At 40.5% G+C, this 19,917-nt stretch overlaps 1 protein-coding gene across 1 annotated transcript; it reads right to left on the bottom strand.

Moving 5' to 3' along the window:
- Position 1: 1 nt before the first annotated feature.
- Positions 2-19,807, bottom strand: LOC308388054 (protein FAM13A-like). The gene is made up of 21 exons (XM_080868526.1): positions 19,556-19,807; positions 18,589-18,790; positions 18,233-18,442; positions 17,188-17,368; positions 14,476-14,641; positions 13,899-14,017; positions 9,939-9,977; positions 8,681-8,902; positions 8,255-8,369; positions 8,025-8,110; positions 7,264-7,336; positions 4,096-4,288; positions 3,235-3,484; positions 2,850-2,982; positions 2,529-2,610; positions 1,830-2,029; positions 1,639-1,722; positions 1,406-1,507; positions 901-1,115; positions 631-732; positions 2-171 (listed from the first exon to the last, which is right to left on the bottom strand). Exons 1-21 carry the CDS (start codon positions 19,583-19,585, stop codon positions 45-47), a joined length of 2,931 nt encoding a protein of 976 aa, XP_080724652.1. The 5' UTR covers positions 19,586-19,807; the 3' UTR covers positions 2-44.
- Between the last annotated feature and the right edge of the window lie 110 nt (positions 19,808-19,917).

Raw genomic sequence — 19,917 nt, 5'->3', positions numbered from 1 at the left:
TCGAGTCCTGTTAAGTTAGAGAAAAAGGTCCCACTGTGAGTAACTCAACTTGTCTTGGTTGAGTCCTGTTGTTTACTAAGCAGGGCTTCCAGTAGACGGAGCTTCGCTTTAAGGTTCTTATACTGGCAGTACTCCTCCGCCATTGGTCCACGGTCCTCCTTCTGACATGCCCTGTTAATGATATACGGAGGATGGAAGATGCAAATGAAAAGCAAACTTTAGTTTGTAGTTTCCAAACAACTTGCAGCAGCTTCCATAACTGGTTGATGGTCCCTATGTTGCCTTACTCAGATAGCTTTGTACAGTGTGTATTGTAATTAGAAAAAAAAAAAAAAGACTTACTGCATTAACTTTGGAGGACTAACATGTACAGTACTGTGTACAATTCAGAGCAAACATCTGTCTTTCCTGAGCTCTGTGTGCTGGATTAATGTTACATGAGTGTGCATTACACTGTCGTACCATAACAATGGAATTTCTTTTGTGGATGTTTTTCTTTCTTTCTTTTTTTTTTTTTTCACAAGGCATTGTTGAAAACCAAATGTTCCAAGTTTAGTAAAAGACAAAATAAAATTCAAAAGCCAAGTACTCTTGATGTGTTACGTACATATGTGCTTCATGGTGTGTTACCTGCCAGTCTGTGCATAGAATTGGTCCTCAAACTCTCGAAGCGCTTGGTGAACCCTCCGCTTTTCTGATCGAGTCAGCCTGAGGTGATCGAGTAATTCTGGTCTGCATTAAGAAAGAACCAATTCATCAACTTTTTATATCATCTGGATTGTGTTTAAATAAATAAACCACAACTAAAGACAAGCTGATCAAAGAAAAACAAATGCGAACCATCTTTATCTTTCTTTAAAACATGACTGAGCAAATCGGGTTTTTTTTTTTTTTTTTTACCTGGAAGCTTCATGTAGTGTTGCCATAGTGATAATCTGCGGGTGGAGAACCTTCACTTCTTCCAGCGGCGATACCAGAGGCGATTCAGACATTTCTAGGGAGGGCGGACACTGCAACTCCTCTAAATACACGCACATGGAGGGTTTTAACCACAGCGGCTGCTGCCTGGGGCTTCTCTGTTTGGGATGCTCTTCATCAGAGCCCTCCTCTTCCTCCTGTGCAGAAAAAGAAGAAGGAGAAAGGTAAAGAGAGAGGTAAATCCAACGATTTTCAATGGTCCAGTTCTGAAAGTTAAGAGATGGATAGATAAAACCAGCTGACTTTCTATAAATCATTATTATTGTTTATATCTCTTAATATTATAAAGAGAAGTTTCATAATATTATTGTGCAGCTGTTCTATTCAGCAAGATGTAGTCTGAGTTTAACCTTTCTTCTTAAAAATTCAGCATCATTGGTATTATCTCTCTTTCAACAAACAAAAAATCAACTGAATGTTGACTCACAATGGTTGTAATGTTTACTGTGGCTGAGGAAGAAATCAGCTGTTTGAGAAGACGGTAGCGATCGTAGAAAGGTTTCATCAAAGTTCGCTCCTGCTTGGTGCTCTGACAACAGAGATGAAGAAAGAAAAACGTTAAGATAGATTTTCACCAGACTAGAAAGATATTTACAAAAATAAATAAAACTACTTCTCAAAAGAATCAAAACAAAGAGCATTCATCCAAGCTTGTCTTACCGGCCGTCCGTGAAGACTCTCGAAGTACAACAAACACTTCTGCATGCTGGTCTTCTCCATACTCATCTGGAAAGGGGACATCTCCTGTACATACGGGAGTAGTGAAAACTAATAAACTCTTAGAACATCTAACGTCCAAACTTGTATTGCTATATTTGTGTTAATGGTACAAACAATTCTGCAAAATCAACCTTAATGCTGTCGGGCAGGCCCAGCTCTTGCCGTCTTTCCTTCAGCCTGTTTGTTATAATGTTCACCGTTTCCTCTACGTTTGGCTTGGCGTTGCTGTTGTTGTTCAGCTGCTGGAGCTCAGTTCCTGTCGGTACTGCCTCCTGTTTGTCTGTATTGCCCCTGCATGTTTCAGCTTCTTCTGACTGCCTTAGCTTCAGCTCTACAGGAAAGAGCAGGAATTTAAACAAATATCCTCATATGTGGTTCTCATTTTTCTTAGAAACAAAAATTAAGTTAAAAAAAATCTGGTGATTCTTTGTTTTTACATTCATCAGCTCCCAATATGCCCAAATATCAAAGAGAAATAAAAAATGCAGGCAATGGAAGAGTTCGGGTCTTAGGAGGTTAAAGATAATAATTTCTCTGCTACCATTTCATTTTAAAATGACATTTCAGCCTACTAATTTCTATAAACATCTCTTTTCATTTCAGTTAATTAATTATTACATATGGGTTATCTCCTACATTACTGACATTTACATTCATGGTATATGCAACATTTAAGTCAACGTTTCAAAATTAGTTGTTTAGCTTACAGGTACATATTTTCAGCTCAGGCTTCAATGTAGCTCCGATAATCGAACCACTTACGAAACTTCTTTCCCCGCTGCAGTTTTTAAAATAATTTACTTGCGAATGTTTTTGGTTATATAACTGACCTTTAAGCTGCTTGCGACACCTGATGAGCTCCTTCATCAGTCTGGCCACCTCTGGATGTGCTGTCTTGTCATTGTGTGCTGGCTGGAAAAAAAAACAACAGAAAACGATATCTCACATAACAGTGGCCAGTCTGTTGCACTGGATACCAAGTAAGTGTTTTTTCAAAGTAATCATTATCACCAGCTTGTTCCTCATTGTCTAACAAACCATTATGCTACCAATGTTCCAGCAGAGGGAGTAATTCATCCTTAGCAGCAACAGTTTAGAACTTAAATATCTTTACAGCACCCTGATGAAGCAAGTCTGATTCACTGCCAAACCTTATAATGCTTCTCCTGTTCAAAACACTCCTCAAAATGCCTGATCCTCTTCCTCAGCGTGTGGATGTGCCTGTTGAGAGCTGAGATGGACACGGTGCCCTCGTCTCGCTCTGTAAGGACACTGCAGCGAGCCCTTGAGACAAGAAGAACATATGCCCAATTTAACTCTACATCTGCACATTGGTCCACGCAATAAGGACTCAAAGGGTGTAGTTAAATATCACAAAATATAACAGCCAGTATGATTTTGTAAGGTATTAGCATTAATTATGAATAACAAAAAACATTTCCAAATTGCTTTTCATTTTTAACCTACAGCAAGAGCATAACATGAGAGGATTCCATTTATGAGCTACAAATGTCAGCGGCAAAGAAGTCGTCTTACATGCGTATGTGCTGTGAGCAGGGTGGAGATGGAGCTGTGTCGGGGTCTAGATTGTAGCGTTGGCTGTGGCTGAGGTTGGGGCAACGTGGCGAGGGAACTGGACAGTCAGTCATCGTAAAACGGGAAAGGAGTGGGCTGGCGTGAGGGCCTGATGGGCTCGGTAGTGTATCCTCTCCAGAAAGTTCCTCTAAATAAGCAGAAGTGGAATGGACAGGACTGGAATCTGACAGCTGCGGGGACGGGGTGTGTGCTGTAGGAGAGAGCAAGAGTGAAGTAAAATGATAATTTTATGTTTATTAAAATTAAAGCTAGGCTAAAATCCTATCTTAATTTGCAAAATCTTAATTTATCTGTTTGTGACAAATCAGTAAAACAAGATTATTCGTGTAGCTGTTATAATCTTTATGCGAAAAGAAAATAAATACATGTTTTTAACAATGTTTAGCCCAAACAAAAGGATGAAAATAACAGAAATAAAAAACCACGGACACCAGCAGCTGTAGAGTGATGCAACAATATTACCTTAGTTACCTAACTTACCAAGGAAAGATACACCCAGCTCTAAATAATCAAGCTCATACTTTGTGGCCAACAATTATTGACAGCAACATTACAACAGCTTTAATGAGCAAAATAAATGAAAGAAAACTGAGACTGAATTATATACCATAGGTAGAGCTGCAAGTTTAGTACATATAAAATAAAACCCATTATCTCACAAAGCTGAAACTTTAAAGTTTTTTTAATGTTTACAAATCATGTCAGCTTTGCTCTTCAGTGCCAGTGCAGTGTTTATACTGGAAGCTAAAAAATCATTATTACTATTTCATTGTAACAGCATCGTCATTGTTCTTGTCTTACCAGGCGGTGATGAGTCGACTGTCTGCTGTTCCTGAGAAGGCGCTAATGGCAGGCTGTGGGTCAAATTCAGCCTTTGCGATTCATTAGACAGAGGCTGTTGCTGAGCAGGTAAGTTATCCTGAGGTTCAGGGTCTCCTGATGCTAAGGGAGGTCCCAAGTCAGCCTCCAGGGCTTGCAGCTTTAGAGAGGGGCTCTGGAAGCAGAAGCAAAACATAGCTTCAAGGATGCAGGTAGGACAGGATAGAGAAAAAGAAGCGTTTCACATCATGCTCAGGAATCTTGAGCAGTCCTTTCAAAATCTCTTCACTCTCTTCTGGTCCAGAGTGTGGCTCGGTAAAGATTTGCAAGATGAGGTGAGAAGAGTGGTTTTGTTGTCTTCCTGAAAAAGGTATGAGTCAAAACGCAGAATACAGCTTTATAAGCAGGCTGCTTGTTTGACGTACGAGGAACAGAACACAAGTCTTTAGATTTCCTTGTAGTTATGAAAGGTTACTGCAAATGATCGCTACAAGAAACACATTTAAGAGAAGAAAAAATATTGAATTCCCACTGCGGTCACCCCCCTCAGCTCTGTGAGCAACTACAAGCTTGTCAGCAGTCAACCCGCAAGATACGAATCCCTTTGTCAGTCAGATTCCTAATATGCACCAGCATACAGCGTGGGATCTCTGATGAGCAATACACAGTAATTCCATTAACTGTGTCACCGTGATTCCCAGATCACCTGATCCGCCTGTTTGTGGGCAGTGTATGATAATATGGCAAGCCCCCAGAAAAGATATCACATCCCTAAATCCACATGGTTTTCCTTCAAACCGGCATTCCCAACACTTCTGCTGCTGATCTGCCTCCACATGGATTATTCATCATGCACGGAAGAATAGGGGTGGCAGGAATACCTCTTCAGTCATTGCGTGCGATGTGGGGGCGTGTGTGCAAGAAAAGAGAGCGGTTCAATATATGACGAGGTGTTTCCACAGCAACGTCAAGCCGAAGCAAGGAGTCTGTTTAATGGAGCTGCGGGGAGTCACGAAGCCGTTTGCCTCGGTGAGTGTGTGCAAGTGGGTGCATACGCAGTGAATTCTGATGCTGATATGCAGAGTGAAAAAAAAAAATAGATTTGTAACTGCACCACCCCCATCATCAATATCATTAACAGCAGCAGATACAGGATTGGCTTCTTATTTCTACACCTCCTTGGTTGTTCATTCATAAAACAAAATTTGAAAAAATTAAATACAAGGCTTTGTGCGTCACAGAGGAGGTGGAAGGATGTAAGGGAGGGGCAGAAGTGAGGCTATCATTACTAAACCAGAGAACCCACAGTCACGAAACCTTGCTCCTATGTATGTATGTATATATATATATATATATATATATATATATATATGGAAGGACATGGAAGGACAGGCCCCTGCACGGTATGTACCACCGGCAGATAGAGGAGGTGGCTGATATCCAGAAATCCTACCAGTGGCTGGACAAAGCTGGACTGAAAGACAGCACAGAGGCACTAATCATGGCAGCACAAGAACAAGCTCTGAGCACAAGATCCATAGAGGCTGGGGTCTATCACACCAGGCAAGACCCCAGGTGCAGGCTGTGTAAAGATGCCCCAGAGACAATCCAGCACATAACAGCAGGGTGCAAGATGCTAGCAGGCAAGGCATACATGGAACGCCATAACCAAGTGGCCGGCATAGTGTACAGGAACATCTGTGCCGAGTATAACCTAGAAGTCCCGAGGTCAAAATGGGAGATGCCCCCAAGGGTGGTGGAGAATGACCGAGCTAAGATCCTGTGGGACTTCCAGATACAGACGGACAAAATGGTGGTGGCTAACCAACCGGACATAGTGGTGGTAGACAAACAGAAGAAGACGGCCGTAGTGATCGATGTAGCGGTTCCCAATGACAGCAATATCAGGAAGAAGGAACACGAGAAGCTGGAGAAATACCAAGGGCTCAGAGAAGAGCTCGAGAGGATGTGGAGGGTGAAGGTAACGGTGGTCCCCGTGGTAATCGGAGCACTAGGTGCGGTGACTCCCAAGCTAGGCGAGTGGCTCCAGCAGATCCCGGGAACAACATCGGAGATCTCTGTCCAGAAGAGCGCAGTCCTGGGAACAGCTAAGATACTGCGCAGGACCCTCAAGCTCCCAGGCCTCTGGTAGAGGACCCGAGCTTGAAGGATAAACCGCCCGCAGGGGCGTGCTGGGTGTTTTTTATATATCCATCCATCCATCCTCTTCCACATACATACACACAAGCACAATCGATTGCAGCATCACTCATCCTGGTGACATAAGTAGTGTTGACTTATGTATCTATAAAGACCATGAGGGAGGAGAACTTGCGTCATTTCTTGTGTTTCTCCCTCTGCAATCATGATGCCTGTCAGGAGAACCGTTACATCCTCCTCCTCCTTTTCCCCTCTGAAGGAACAAAGAGCTTAACCAATGTTAATATCCCCTTCCCAAAGCCTACTTACTGACACATATCAATGTGGGCAACCACACACTTACCGATGTGGAAAATTTTCAATTATAATGATACATAATAGAGACATAAAAAATAGCTCTCCAGTTATTTTTGATCACCACACAGACTTATTTCATTAATAGTTTGAATAGTTTCTGTGAAAAAAGTTAAGATGACTTTGTAATCAAAAATTTTAACAGATTTTAACAGATAGCAATTGCAAAACTGTAATCACCATCATCCAGCTGTGTGACCTCCAAATCTAAAAAGGGGCATTGTGAGGGTATTCAGTATTTAGCTACTGCTCAGATGACTACGTTAACTACTTTGGGTGCTTCCCTTCATATTTATCTGGTATGAGAGATCACTTTTACAGTTTGATTTTGATCTAAAATCTTAGACAATCCACCTGAACTTCAAGGCTTTCTCTCATTCGTTCCTTCTTTCTCTGTCTCTCTCTCGTTTTTTTAGTGCACTACATTAAGCTAGCCTTCAGCCCAGGGCTTCCCTTTTTCTAGCTTTGTAAATCACTCTGGATGTTCTAAACGTGCATTATAAATATATTCACTTTTGTGCAGACTGGCCTAGCTGTCACAGAACAGTCGTACTAGTGTAAAAAAAAAAGAGTTTAAAGGAGAATGTGGAAATTATTTGGAGAGGGTAGCTATAATGTTTAAAGAGCCATATTTACCTTCCATTCAGACACTGTGGTTTTGTCTTCTGCCTTGGTGAAAGAGGTGAAAGAGACGCTGCAAAAGAAAATTCTGTCAACAAAAGGCAAATACAACTGAAATAAATACATGAAATAAATACATGGCCGCCAATTTAATGCTTTGTCTGTTATAATCAATACAGATCTGCTGCTCTGTGGCCAGAGGGTTAGCTGGCAATGCCATTAGGGCCATGGGTTATTCATGTCTGACATCAGTGGGACATAACAGCAATGACCTATCTGTAAACAAAAATTCAGCTTGCCACTATAGTAGGTCAGTCACATCCAGCTACACGGTCTGTTCCACGTGAGCCCCTGTGGCGTGTCAGTGTTATTTAGACTGGAATCATATCAAAACCATGACTGTGAGCAGGACACTGTTCCCATAACCCATTTCTAAACTGACTGCAGAGCTTGGAGATGAGCTGAGCTAAGACGAACCAAGGAGCAGTACAAAGGGGAAAAAACTATTATAGAATCATGTAACATTAACGATCACACAAAGACTACTAATGTAAATCTTATTTCTCTCTGATTTTTAGAATAATGTTAAAATTCGATTGGGAGGAGTCTGAAATTTGCAGTTTCACTTTGACTTAAATGTTTTTGCCATCTGCCATGCCTCATAATCAAACAGGGCTATAAGGCATACAAAGCAAATAAAAAAATAAATAAATGAATACCACAGCTGGAAAAAAAAATCATCTTCTGTTATGTGCATGAAGAAACCTTCCTCTCACCTCTCTGTGGGCTGCTTCAGTGTTTGGGCATTGCTCTGTGTTTCATTCTCTGAAATAGATGACAGGTGGCCTGTGTCTGCAGAAGCCTGAAATGCAGTTTAGTCCAAGTCATGCAACGTTATAGACACCTAGTGAGCTTTTATAATGCTGTTACTAAACAGTAGAAATCAATAAAAAAGGAGAAATAAAGCAAACTTGTGATAAAATGTGAAAAAAAAAACAATACACACCGCAGAACAGTCATCATTGAGAGATGAGGAAAGGACCTTTCCATCTTTGACCATGTCTACTTCATACATGTCTTCTTTCTTCGCTATGGAGGACACCTCCACCTGTGATAAGGTTCTGTTGATAAAGAGAAATGGTTGAGAAGGCTGATGGGAGAAACTAAATATATATTTTTTTATCTTCTTGTGATAATATGACCAGACATAATGTTGATGTGACCTTGTCAAATAGTCCTCAGGCAAGATACTGAACTCCAAATTGCCCTTGATACATTAATCAGAGTGCACTTTGTTGTGGCTCTGAATGAATAAATGTGGTGAATGTGGCCTGTAAAAAGCGCTTCGAATCCTCTGTTAAAGTTAGAGTAGAAGAGTGCTATATAAGCACCATAATCTCTGGGTAGAAAATGGGTAGACAGATATACTCACCCCAGGGTGGTACACTCCATCTCTGGCAGCTCCCCCTGTGTGCTTTGAGATGGTCTGTTCGGTGGATGTTGCCCTGGCCCTGGGTCAGTGGGGCAGGAGAGCACACCGCCTGCCTCCACACTTTCACTCTTCTGCTCCAGAACCTCCTGGTCTGCAATCAGCTTCTGAATGTCAGTGCTGACGTCAAAGCTGTTTTCACAGCCCTGCACCGGTGTGTCAGTACTATGAAGAGACAGAGAGAAGAGTTCACACGAAGAGAAGATGAGGCGAGACAGAAAACACTTTCTAATGAGGCACCCTATTTAAAGTGTTAATACATTTTAAGTAATGATTTCATGAAGAAGCAACAAGAGCAGATATTTTGGAGCTAGAAACCTTGATGAAGTTAAAATACAGAATTTTTTACCAAAGGCTTGGTGAACATTTTCATCTAAAATGGTACTAACAGAACAATCTGCTGTAGAAGAACAAATGGTCTAGCTAAAAAAACACAATGCAAATGTTCCCGTAGAGAAGGAATAACTAAATTGATAGCAGGCATTTTTACAGGAAGGCAACTTTTAATAATTTTTCTCATGGTTAATTTCTTATCTAGGCAATAGTAAAAGATATATTAACAATGTGCCAATTTTCAGTCTAGCACATTAAAATGCAGGGACTCTTTAATACACTTAAAGACAGCAAAGAACAAATAAAAAAAAAATCTGTAGGGTACAAAATAAAATAAAACGCATTGTTAAATCAAGGAAAAATAAACTAAAGTATATCATTTTGCATTCACAGGAGTAAAATCGAAAAAACAAACTTGTAAGTGCATGATCACAGGGCTAAGAGGAGTTAAAATTGCTCATCTCTGCAGGAAAACATCCTGGGAGTCTGAATCAGCAGTGCCTGATCTAATGTTACGCCACGACATGTCTCATAAAACTCTGATGAGCTGCCCTCAGCAAAAACAAGCACAACTGATTTACCCAAATGAATTATGCTTCAAGTTTCCCTTTTTTAAACATCCACTATATTAACAGAAGCTAGTGAACAGCAGAAACAACAGCTATCAGAAAACTGCAGACAACACCAAATCACCAAATAATGTTAACAAAACCCTAAAACACACAAATTCGTCAGGTTATCTGTGACTAGACTTCTGCTTTGAGTGATACCAGCAGCCTCATAACCTTTTTATGGATGAATGATCGCTGCTGCAAAGCAAATACATCTGTCCACTGGCTCTAAAGCTACCTTGCATGAACTCACTCACTTGCAGAAGACTGTAGATCCATGGTTGTTGTCCCTGATGCTGAAGCAGATGAGACAAGAAAACATATTCTGCCAAAGCCGATTAACTTACAACATTATGCAGTTTACCTATGACAGTAAACAGTTTGCTGCTTTGGGTGGATGGAGAAAGTCAAAGACATAAAGAAAAGAGAGCACAGATGATGGGTGCTAAATGATAAAAAAGTAGCACCCAGAGCCAGAGAACTGACCCATCATGGGTACCCAGGCTCATACACACAAACAAGAATGCATACACACAAACACACCTCAGCATTCAGCTGTGCACAGACAGAAATGTGAGCTCCCAGACAGAAACACTTGGTCATATTCAGGGTCAGCAGTGCCAGTTCTGGCACAGCAGTGGGTGGAAGTAGGCCAGAGATGGTAAGAGCCGAAAGGCAACACAAACTAACAAAAATAGATACAAGGTCGCAAATGGGGGGTACTTAAAATCATGCCTAAACACATCAATTACACAATAAATATTTAACAAAAAAAAAAAAAAAAAACATGACTCAATAAGGAAGATAATTCATTGGCCAATAAAAATCCTATTACACAAAAAAAACTTGAAACTTGAACCTGAAAATGAGAGTTTTATGAGAATTTTATGAGTTCCTTATCTATGTCATGGGTGCCCTGCAAGGACCTGTTCAGGTGGGAATTTTATTTTCCCCTCAGTTTGCTGCCTGTACTTTGGAGTTTTTCCCAGTAGATGAGAGGGTTTTTCCCCTGCGCCGTCAGGTCGGGCCTCTGGCAGCCTTTGAGATGGTCTGTTTGGGGGATGCTATCTTATGTGCTGAATGACAGTTTAGAATACCTGGCCTTCTTGGAGTCCCTGGGTGGGACGTTTGAGCGTGCCCCACCTAGGGACTCCATCGCCTTACCAGAAAACTTAAATAGTCATGTGGGCAATGACATTGAAACCTGGAGGGGTCATTATTGGGAGAAACGGCCTACCAGATCTAAACCCAAGCGGTATTCTGTTATTGAACTTCTGTACAAACCACAGTTTATCCACACCATGTTCAAACACAGGGATGTCGATACATTAAGATGGTTCCCATCTTTAAGAAGGGGGACCAGAGGGTGTGCTCCAACTAGGCCATGTTCTTTAGCTGGAAAAGGATGGAGTGTCCCCTCCAGGTCAGAGATGAGTTACTACCCCAAGTGGAAGAGTTTAAGTATCTCGGGCCCTTGTTCACAAATAAAGGGGAGAGGGGAGCAAGAGATCGAGAGATGAATTGGTGCTGCGGCTGAAGTGATCCGAATTCTGTACTGGTCCATCGTGGTGAAGAGAGAGCTAAGCGTAAAAGCAAAGTGCTCAATTTACCAGTCAGTCTACATCCCTACCCTCACCTATGGTCACGAGCTAGAGTAGTGACCGAAAGAACAAGATTGTGGATACAAGTGGTGGAAATTAGCTTTCTCAGAAAGGTGGCTGGCCTCTCCCTTAGAGATAGGGTGAGGAGTTCGGCCATCCAGGAGTGGTTTGGAGTAGAGCCACTACACCTCCACATCGAAGGGAGACAGTTGAGGAGGTTCAGGCATCTGACATCTCCTGGGTGCCTACTGGATGAGTTGTTCTCGGCATGTCCCACGGGAAGGAGGCCCAGGGGCAGACCCAGGACACACTGGAGAGAGCCCCTTTGTGCTCCCCCAGACAAGCTGGAGGTGGCCAAGGACAGTGAGCTCTGGGCTTCTCTCCTTAGGCCGCTTCCCCTGCAACTGGGCCTCGGATAAGCGGAAGAAAATGGATGAAAGACTGAAAAATATGACTGCAATGCGCTGACTTAAAGACATGATACTTTTTCTTAGAATCATTCAGTATATTTATAATATCATCTTATGTAATTGGAAAAAGTCAGAATGGACACCTGTTTTGAAATGAAACCCTTTGGAGATATAATTAGAGTGGGACTGCACCAAGGTCAAGACATGGCAAGACAGCACAGCAGGCAAATGCCAGGCCTCTCTCCCAGCGACAGATACCAGTCTGGCATGTGCAGATGCAAAAAATAAATATGATCCCTTCTTGTTTATGCATGCAAAACAAAAATTAGGCATTTCTGAAACGAGGAGAAATGGAGGAGACAATGTGCTGCTACTCTTAAGTTAGGAAACAAATAAATGAGCTAAACACAGTTTCACTTCTTGTTACCGTATTGTAGATATTTAACCCGACTCCTATTTACCTACAGAAATGAAACTAATAAAAAGATAATGCTGTGTACCTTTGATTTCAATATATTTAAACTAGAAAGACAGTTGGAATGATTCAACATTTCTGCCTGAAGAACAGATGAGAGTGGGAAGCTGTTGATGAAAAATTATTGATATTTGTTTGCCCTATTAGAGCTAAACAAACACTCAGATGCAGCGAGAACACATAAAACTGTCTTGGAAGCTTTGACAATCTTCTCGAAGCTTGTTGGTGACAGATCTTGCAGCTCTGAATCAGTAGATGATTATATAAAATTATGAGATAACAAATAAACACAGGGTGGTTGATTCTTAGATAAGAACTCCACATTGAATCTACATTATATATACAATGTCGGTGTCAATTTTATTTATGTAGCACATTTCACTGCATGTGCTTATCATAAAAGATAAAAACATAAACAAAACTATATATCCCTACAATGTCTTAAGGCAATAAAAACAACACAGTTATTAGATGTAACCTGTGAGAATAAAAAGGTTTTGAGTCTGATTTTGAAAGCAGGCATATTTGTTACCGACCTCAGGTCAACAGGCAGCTTGTTTTGAAGACCTTGGCCACAGTAACTAAAACCCTCAGAACCCTTAGATCTAATTCTGGAAACAGTTAAAAGATCTATACCTGGTGATTTGAGAGGTCTAACTGGGTTATAGGCACCCAGCAAATCAGCAATTTAGTGGTGGGGCTAAACCACTGAGACCTTTATGAACTAACAGAACGATTTTTAAGGTAATTCTGTGTTGAACTGTGAGTCAATAAAGTGAGGCTTCTGCATTCTGAACAAGCTAAAGGTGCCCTAGTGAAATTTGAATAATTTAGCAAACAGAGTAGAGTCTAATCTGATTGAAATGAATGCATGGACCAATATCTCAGACAAGTTCAGCTTATTCTGTCTTAAGGTAAATAAAACAAATCTTAATAAAACATATCGGCAGCTAGACAGGCATGACTTTTGTGCATCAACATGAGTTGTGGAAATGGACTGAGGTCTTTGCTACCAACTCCTCTACATCCAACCTGAAAATGACACGTACAAAAAATGTATATTTCATGCCTCGTACTGTAGCTGCCCAGCTACTGATGCCTGCTTTTTAAATTGACACAAGTTGGTAATGTAAGAACAATCTGATCATTTTGATATATGGCTGTGATCTTGATGTAATATTGAATTTTTCCTTTAGTCGTCATGAGCCTGATGTCATCTGATAACATCGTTGCTTCATCACAGGGTAAACAGCTACTAGCATTTATGCCTAAAATGGCAAGAACAAAATGTGCTTCAAACAGAACTTCCATTTACAAGCTTGCAGCAACAAACATTCACAACTGAAAAAGAAATATGTAGAGTCTCTCTGGGAGAAAATAAATTTGGTACTATTTTTACTGTCCATTAGACTGAAAGGTCAAATGGGTCAAGCTGGACAAGTAACAGAACACAAATATTGGTTGACAAAGTTACTGTAAGAAGGTGCTGCTCTGAAGCTCACAGGTTTCTTGCCTTAAAAAGACCTAAAGGGAAATCTATCTATCTATCTATCTATCTATCTATCTATCTATCTATCTATCTATCTATCTATCTATCTATCTATCTATCTATCTATCTATCTATCTATCTATCTATCTATCTATCTATCTATCTATCTATCTATCTATCTATCTATCTATCTATCTATCTATCTATAAAATTTCAAATACATTAGTGCTAGGGGACAGTACCTTTTGAGGTGAGTCTGCAGCCGTACTGTCTGGTTAGCAGGACTGGTTGATGACACGGCATTCTCCACCCCAAACCTGGGGACGCTGCTGTGGTCTGAGTAACAGCTGCTGGGTCGGACCTAGCAAGGACATCAACAGTAAACACACAAACACACCACTAGAGACAGACTACAAACCATTGAAGGAATCTTCTGCATTTACTACACAAGATTCTGCAGTTTTAACTGCTTCCAAGTCAGCTGAAACGTCACAACAAAGGTTTTACTGTAATAGAGTGGCAATAAATCCTACTTTCAGTTTAATGCATAACATACAATAAATAATATATGATAAAAACGGATGAATAATGTTACTGCCTATGGCCCACAAAATGTATTAAAAATATCTGTAAAATTAAAGAACGTCTTCTGAAGAAACAGACAGACTATTCATAACGTGACACACACTGAATATCATGAGCTAAAAGGCTGGTAATAACTAACACTACCATGTAAAACTGCTATATTTGATGGAAAGAGCTGTAACATTAATTCAAAATAGATGCATACATCTAGTTTTAAAAAAAAACTGGATTCACCTCAAAGTGTGAAAGAGCAGAGAGGACAGGAGGAGGAGGTGAGGTTGAGGCAATTGAGGAGCCCACGGCTGGGGCTGGAAGGAGAGCCTTTGCATGCCTGAGGAGATGGAGCAACAGGGCATTGCATACACTTTGCTCCTCCAGCATCCTGGGTCCTTCTGCAACACTGGAAAACAAAAAAGAGAAAAGGGAACAAGATCACAACGCAATACATACATACTGTATGATGCACTGTGAATTGTAAATGTCTTCCATTACATGTTGTAAACATATTGGAAATGGGCCCCATCTAGTGGACAGAGGCTTATACATCAGTAAACTGAGATAAATTGAGTGCATAAGGGGGCTCTATGCACCCAGCATTGACATTGCCCAGTGACAAAAACAACATCAGTAAACAACTATGAAATTTCACTTTGGCTTTGGAAACATCTGCTTAAATTACATTTCAGATAATCCTGTACAGTGTGGAAACCCCACTTGAGAATAAAATAGAATGTCTTGACATGTTTACATTATGCTGCAATTGCATTTCAGTGTTATTGTTGACAGCTACATTTCAGTTTTTCTTCAGTGTAAACAACAGCAAAAAGTTCATCCCGTATGAAGTGAGTGTGAAAATTTGGCTATGTAATAATAGACGTAAGTCCACATGGCCTATATGGGAACAAGATCACAATGCAATACATACATTGCTTCGTCTCCCCAAGCTCCGCCTACTGCTTGCCGTTTTACTTTATGTATGCTTCCCGGATGTTTTTGCACTAATTTCCTATGATCGTCAAACTCTTTTGAATCTTCGACCATTGAACCATCAAACGCTGGATATACACTTTCTCATTCTGCCAGAAACCTCGGAGTGCTTATGGATATTTCTTTTAAATTAAAAAGAGTATCTACTGTGCTAAAAACCAGCTTTTATCAATTACGCCAAATTTCCAAAGCTAAGCCCTATTTACCACATAAAGAACTCAAAAAACATATCCATGCCTTCATCACTTGTAGATTGGACTATTGCAACTCTCTTTACCTGGGCCTCCAACTCTCCCTCCTTCAGTACCTGCAATTAGTCCAAAATGCGGCAGCACGCCTCTTAACCGGCACTAGAAAGCATGAGCACATCACCCCTGTCCTTGCTAACCTACACTGGCTTCCCGTCAAATATCGAATTGATTTCAAAATCCTTCTGCTCACTTTTAAAATTCTAAATAACCTGGCCCCTAGCTACTTAACTGATCTCCTTGAGCTGTACAAATGGTAAATAGCCTGTATTGGTATAGCGCTTTACTAGTCCCTAAGGACCCCAAAGCGCTTTACACATTCAGTCATCCACCCATTCACACAGACATTCACACACTGGTGATGGCAAGCTACACCCAAAGAGAGCACTAAGATCCAGCCAACTGCTCCTAATGCAACCAAGGTCTCATTTAAAAACCAGAGGTGACCGTGCATTTGCCATCGCTGCCCCTAGGCTCTGGAATAATCTCCCAGTCGAAACCCATACTTCGGAATCAATTCAATAGTTCAAATCCCGTTTAAAAACACACTTGTTTAACTTAGCTTTTAAAACAAATTAGTTTGGCTTTCATTCGGCAAATGCAATTTTAAGTATAATTGTACTAATTGTTCTTTGTTCTGCCCACACTGCGGTTTTATTGTGAAGCACTTTGATGTACACTAGTCTTTTAAATGTGCTATATAAATAAACTTTGACTTGAGTCGATGGCTGATAGGTCAGCATGGAAGAAGTATGTCAGACACATTACATAACTGACACCTCCAAGGAAAGGAACAGGTTTAAATGACATATATAAAAGTTAAAGTGGCAGGCGCTCATAATAATGCATGTCAGTCAAAACCAAGAAACAATCAAAAACCAGAAGCTACTTTTTTTAACAAAGTAATCACTTTTGAACATCTTTTTGCAGTCTTTCATCCCCTAATGTTTTTCATTCAATCCACTCCTCTCAGATCTCAGGTCAGAAGCAAAACAGCACCGAACATTTTGCAGCTCTCCAAGACTACCAACCATTTCAAACCCGCCTCCATATTTTTTTTCCAAACCACTGCTGCCAACTCCACACACCCTAACCAACTCTTTGTACTCAGCCTATAATCACCAGATATTTTCCCCACAAATCCAGAACTTTATGACTAACACCACATTCCACTGACATGACGTTAACTGTTACAGCAGAAAAAAGGCAAAACTGAGAGTTTAAAGGATGGAGGAACTGTTTAAAAGATGCTGACCAATTATAATTGCGATGAAAACTCAAGCAAGAAAAGTCTAACTTTACACTTTTGCTCCCTAGAGTTTGTGCTTGTTTACAGTGATGGCTGACTTCTGTAAACAGGAAGGGAGAAACAACCGGCAAAATCCTGATGACCCCTGTCTGTATCTTTATGTGACATATTCTGCATTATTAACCCCAGTTCACACCCATTTCCTTAAAGGGACCAACCCAGCTCCATGCAAAAGACACATAAAGCCACTGAGGCATCTGAACTGCTGCTGACATGTTGTAGGTTGCCATCATGACAAAAAGCCAGTGTTTTGTGAAAATGAAGAGAAACTAGAACCACAAACCTCTTCAAAACGAAATGTTAAAACCAAAACTTTTAGGCATGGCAGAACATACAATTTTGAGTCACTAAACTCTCTGCTTTGGTGAGGATTTGAATGTGGCATTAATAACTGCAACTTACTGAAACATACAAGGTCCAAAGATGGTTGCCAGATTTTCCACAGGCATGTGGTTTGACTGGCTGTGAGTGGCCACTCTGGATAGAAAGCAGATGAGGTAAGACAAAATATTGAAGTTGTCATCAGGGATTTGGGATAGTTTTTCTCTCAGACTTTGGTTCATCTCCTCCTCATCTGTGTATCCTAAAAATAAGAAAAAAACAAAATACAATAACATGTACATTTCAGACTTAAAGAGTTTATATCTTATAAACATATATAAATTTGCATGAGAATTCATACTGAATAGTTTTTTAACATCACTTGTGTCTCTAGTTCTTTGGCATAGGCACTGTTAACAGGGGTGTCATTTTACCGAGTAAATAATTAATTTCTTACTCAGAGTACAATAGCCACCAACAGCTTGAAGTGCTGATACAAAGCAGAATGAATCTACATAAATATAAGATAGATTAAGATAGTTTTACCTAGCAGTTTATAGATAAAGTTTCCAAAGTGCATTTGCATATACATGTTTTGGTACTTAATGGTGAGGTTTTTGCACTGTTTTCTCTGGATTTAAAAGCATCATAGCTGCTCATGTTTTTTCACATGTTCCCAGGCTGACTTTTAAGATCAGGCCACTGATCTGGTACAGGTACATTAGTTCCATCGCTAGTTACTCTGCTGTATATTTGGATTTGTTATCATGCTTCAGTATAATGTAGGTCACGGTACAAAATCTAAAGAAAAAAAAACTTATAGAACATGCTTTCCTTGTATGTCATACTCCAATTTTGTGTGAAATTTAAACTTTTTTTGTAGAATATTTTAAAAGGATATTTCAGTGAGGCTTGATAGCAGCAGGTAGCTTCTCAGCCACGCCAAATTTCCTTTCCAGCTTTTTAAAGAAAGCTTGATGTGTTAAAATGGGATCAAGATGCGCATTAACATATTGACTGAGCTCAGCCTTGCTTGCATCAGGACTAACAATAATACTACCAATTTCAATGCAACCATATTTTACCTTAGAGTTAATAAAATGTGATACCACCTAATTGGCATTACCTGTTATGAACAGAACCAGCTGTTTGCGCTGAGGCTCAGGAATGAGAGGAACAGGGAGCTCCCGAAGGAAGAGTTTTAGTAGAGATGCTACAGTAGGGACATCTGCCTCATGGTCCAGGTCAACCCTCTCACCACTGTCCCACCGCTGCCTCAGCTGCCTGGTTCGCACCACTGACCCACACAGACGGAACAGACCTCTATGCTGTATTCCTGCAATGAGGAAAGAGAGTTAGTTAAGTGCACATTCAGGTGATGTTGCAAGAAAAAGCAAGGAAGAAATGAGGAATAAGGTGAGACTGAAAAGGGGGTGTGTGTGTGTGTGTGGGGGGGGGGGGGGGGGGGGGTAGAGCAATTACCATTCCTATCCAAGTAATCCACCATGTCTCTTAACACAAGGGGTATTCCACAGACCATCTGCCCTTCCTCTCTCAGTGTTTCCAAAGCAACACCAAACACACACCTGGGTGCCTCTTCAGGCTCCGTAACCAGGGTGGGAATGAAGGGCTCTGGACTGATCTTGGCGCTGGGCCTCACAATTCTCACTGAAGACACGTCGCTCTGCATGACAAGAGGAGGCACAATGCAGCTGACTCAGTCAAAGTTTTTTATTATAGTCAATAACCACAGTTGGGGGTTTTCTCTCTGTATTTTCTTTTCTCTTTTGACCCTTTAAAACCTGAACCATGAAATAACTACCCGAATCTTTAATTTTTTGATATTGGTGTGTTTGTTGACCCTTTAGACAAAATATATAAAAATATATCAAATTTTAATCTGCATTTATATATATATAGATATATGAGTTTTAATTTGTATCACATTTTATCACATTTGCTACATAAGCCATATTTTTGCAATTTAGTCATTAAAAATGTGTCATGCAATTTATATCATTTTTTGAAGATTAAAAAAAAGTCGCGCTAATGATGTAGAAGTCTCAAAAACTCACAAAAACATATGTATCAAATCCGACACGCTGGGCTTTAAAGGGTTAAGAGTAGCCAGGTCCTGCGGACATCCTGAAAACTTCCCCATCTCTGCTTCATTACCTGTGAGTTGTTTGACTAGGTTGCGAAAACGCTAGCTGTTTAGCATTAAAACTGCACACTCTCTCGGGAGAAAATGCCATTTTTCCTGGATATAACGAGACCTCCAGGAATAAACGTTAACTTAGATATATCGGTTAACATTAACTAAATGTTTCCAGGTTATATAAGAAGTTTTGTGTGGAGGTACATATATTGAACTTCGAGTGTTTCTCGGACTAACAACGAACATGTCGAGAATACCGAAAAGTGGAATAAGACCTCAGGCGAAACTTACACAGAGCGATAATGAAGCACTGGCTCCCATTTTCAGCTCAGCGAACCGGAGCAGTTCTCCTTTTTTGAAATGTAGACAGGTTTTTCCCTCCTCGACATGATGATCCGCTCTCTGAAACTATCTGAAAGCCCGACGTACGAAGACTAATTACTGCCATGGCCCTCACATCCCAGTGTGCGAGGTGTACAACGGATGGGGAATGCTGTTGTTAAAATTGAGTAGTTAGCGTACTTCTTCTCACCGTTACGTTAGCTCCCCCCTGGAAAATATTGTTTAGGTTGCTAGTCACGTGACACAAGTGTAACCATGGTGACGTGTGGTAAGGAGAAGTCGAGCCCTTCAGGACCAGGATGCTGTAGCTT

The sequence above is a fragment of the Rhamphochromis sp. 'chilingali' genome (genome assembly GCF_963969265.1).
Source record: "Rhamphochromis sp. 'chilingali' genome assembly, chromosome: 20".
NCBI classification, from domain to species: domain Eukaryota; kingdom Metazoa; phylum Chordata; class Actinopteri; order Cichliformes; family Cichlidae; genus Rhamphochromis; species Rhamphochromis sp. 'chilingali'.
The sequence above is the reverse complement of the archived record's forward strand: the minus strand, read 5'-3'. Positions and strand labels throughout refer to the sequence as shown.

Excerpts from the sequence above, each read along its gene's own strand:
- LOC308388054 (XM_080868526.1), bottom strand. The coding sequence starts at position 19,585 with ATGGGAGCCAGTGCTTCATTATCGCTCTGT. Across the intron at positions 14,642-17,187 it reads TTTGGACCTTGTATGTTTCA|TGTTGCAGAAGGACCCAGGA; the intron begins GTAAGTTGCAGT and ends TTTGTTTTCCAG. Across the intron at positions 1,723-1,829 it reads GCCTGCCCGACAGCATTAAG|GAGATGTCCCCTTTCCAGAT; the intron begins GTTGATTTTGCA and ends CCGTATGTACAG.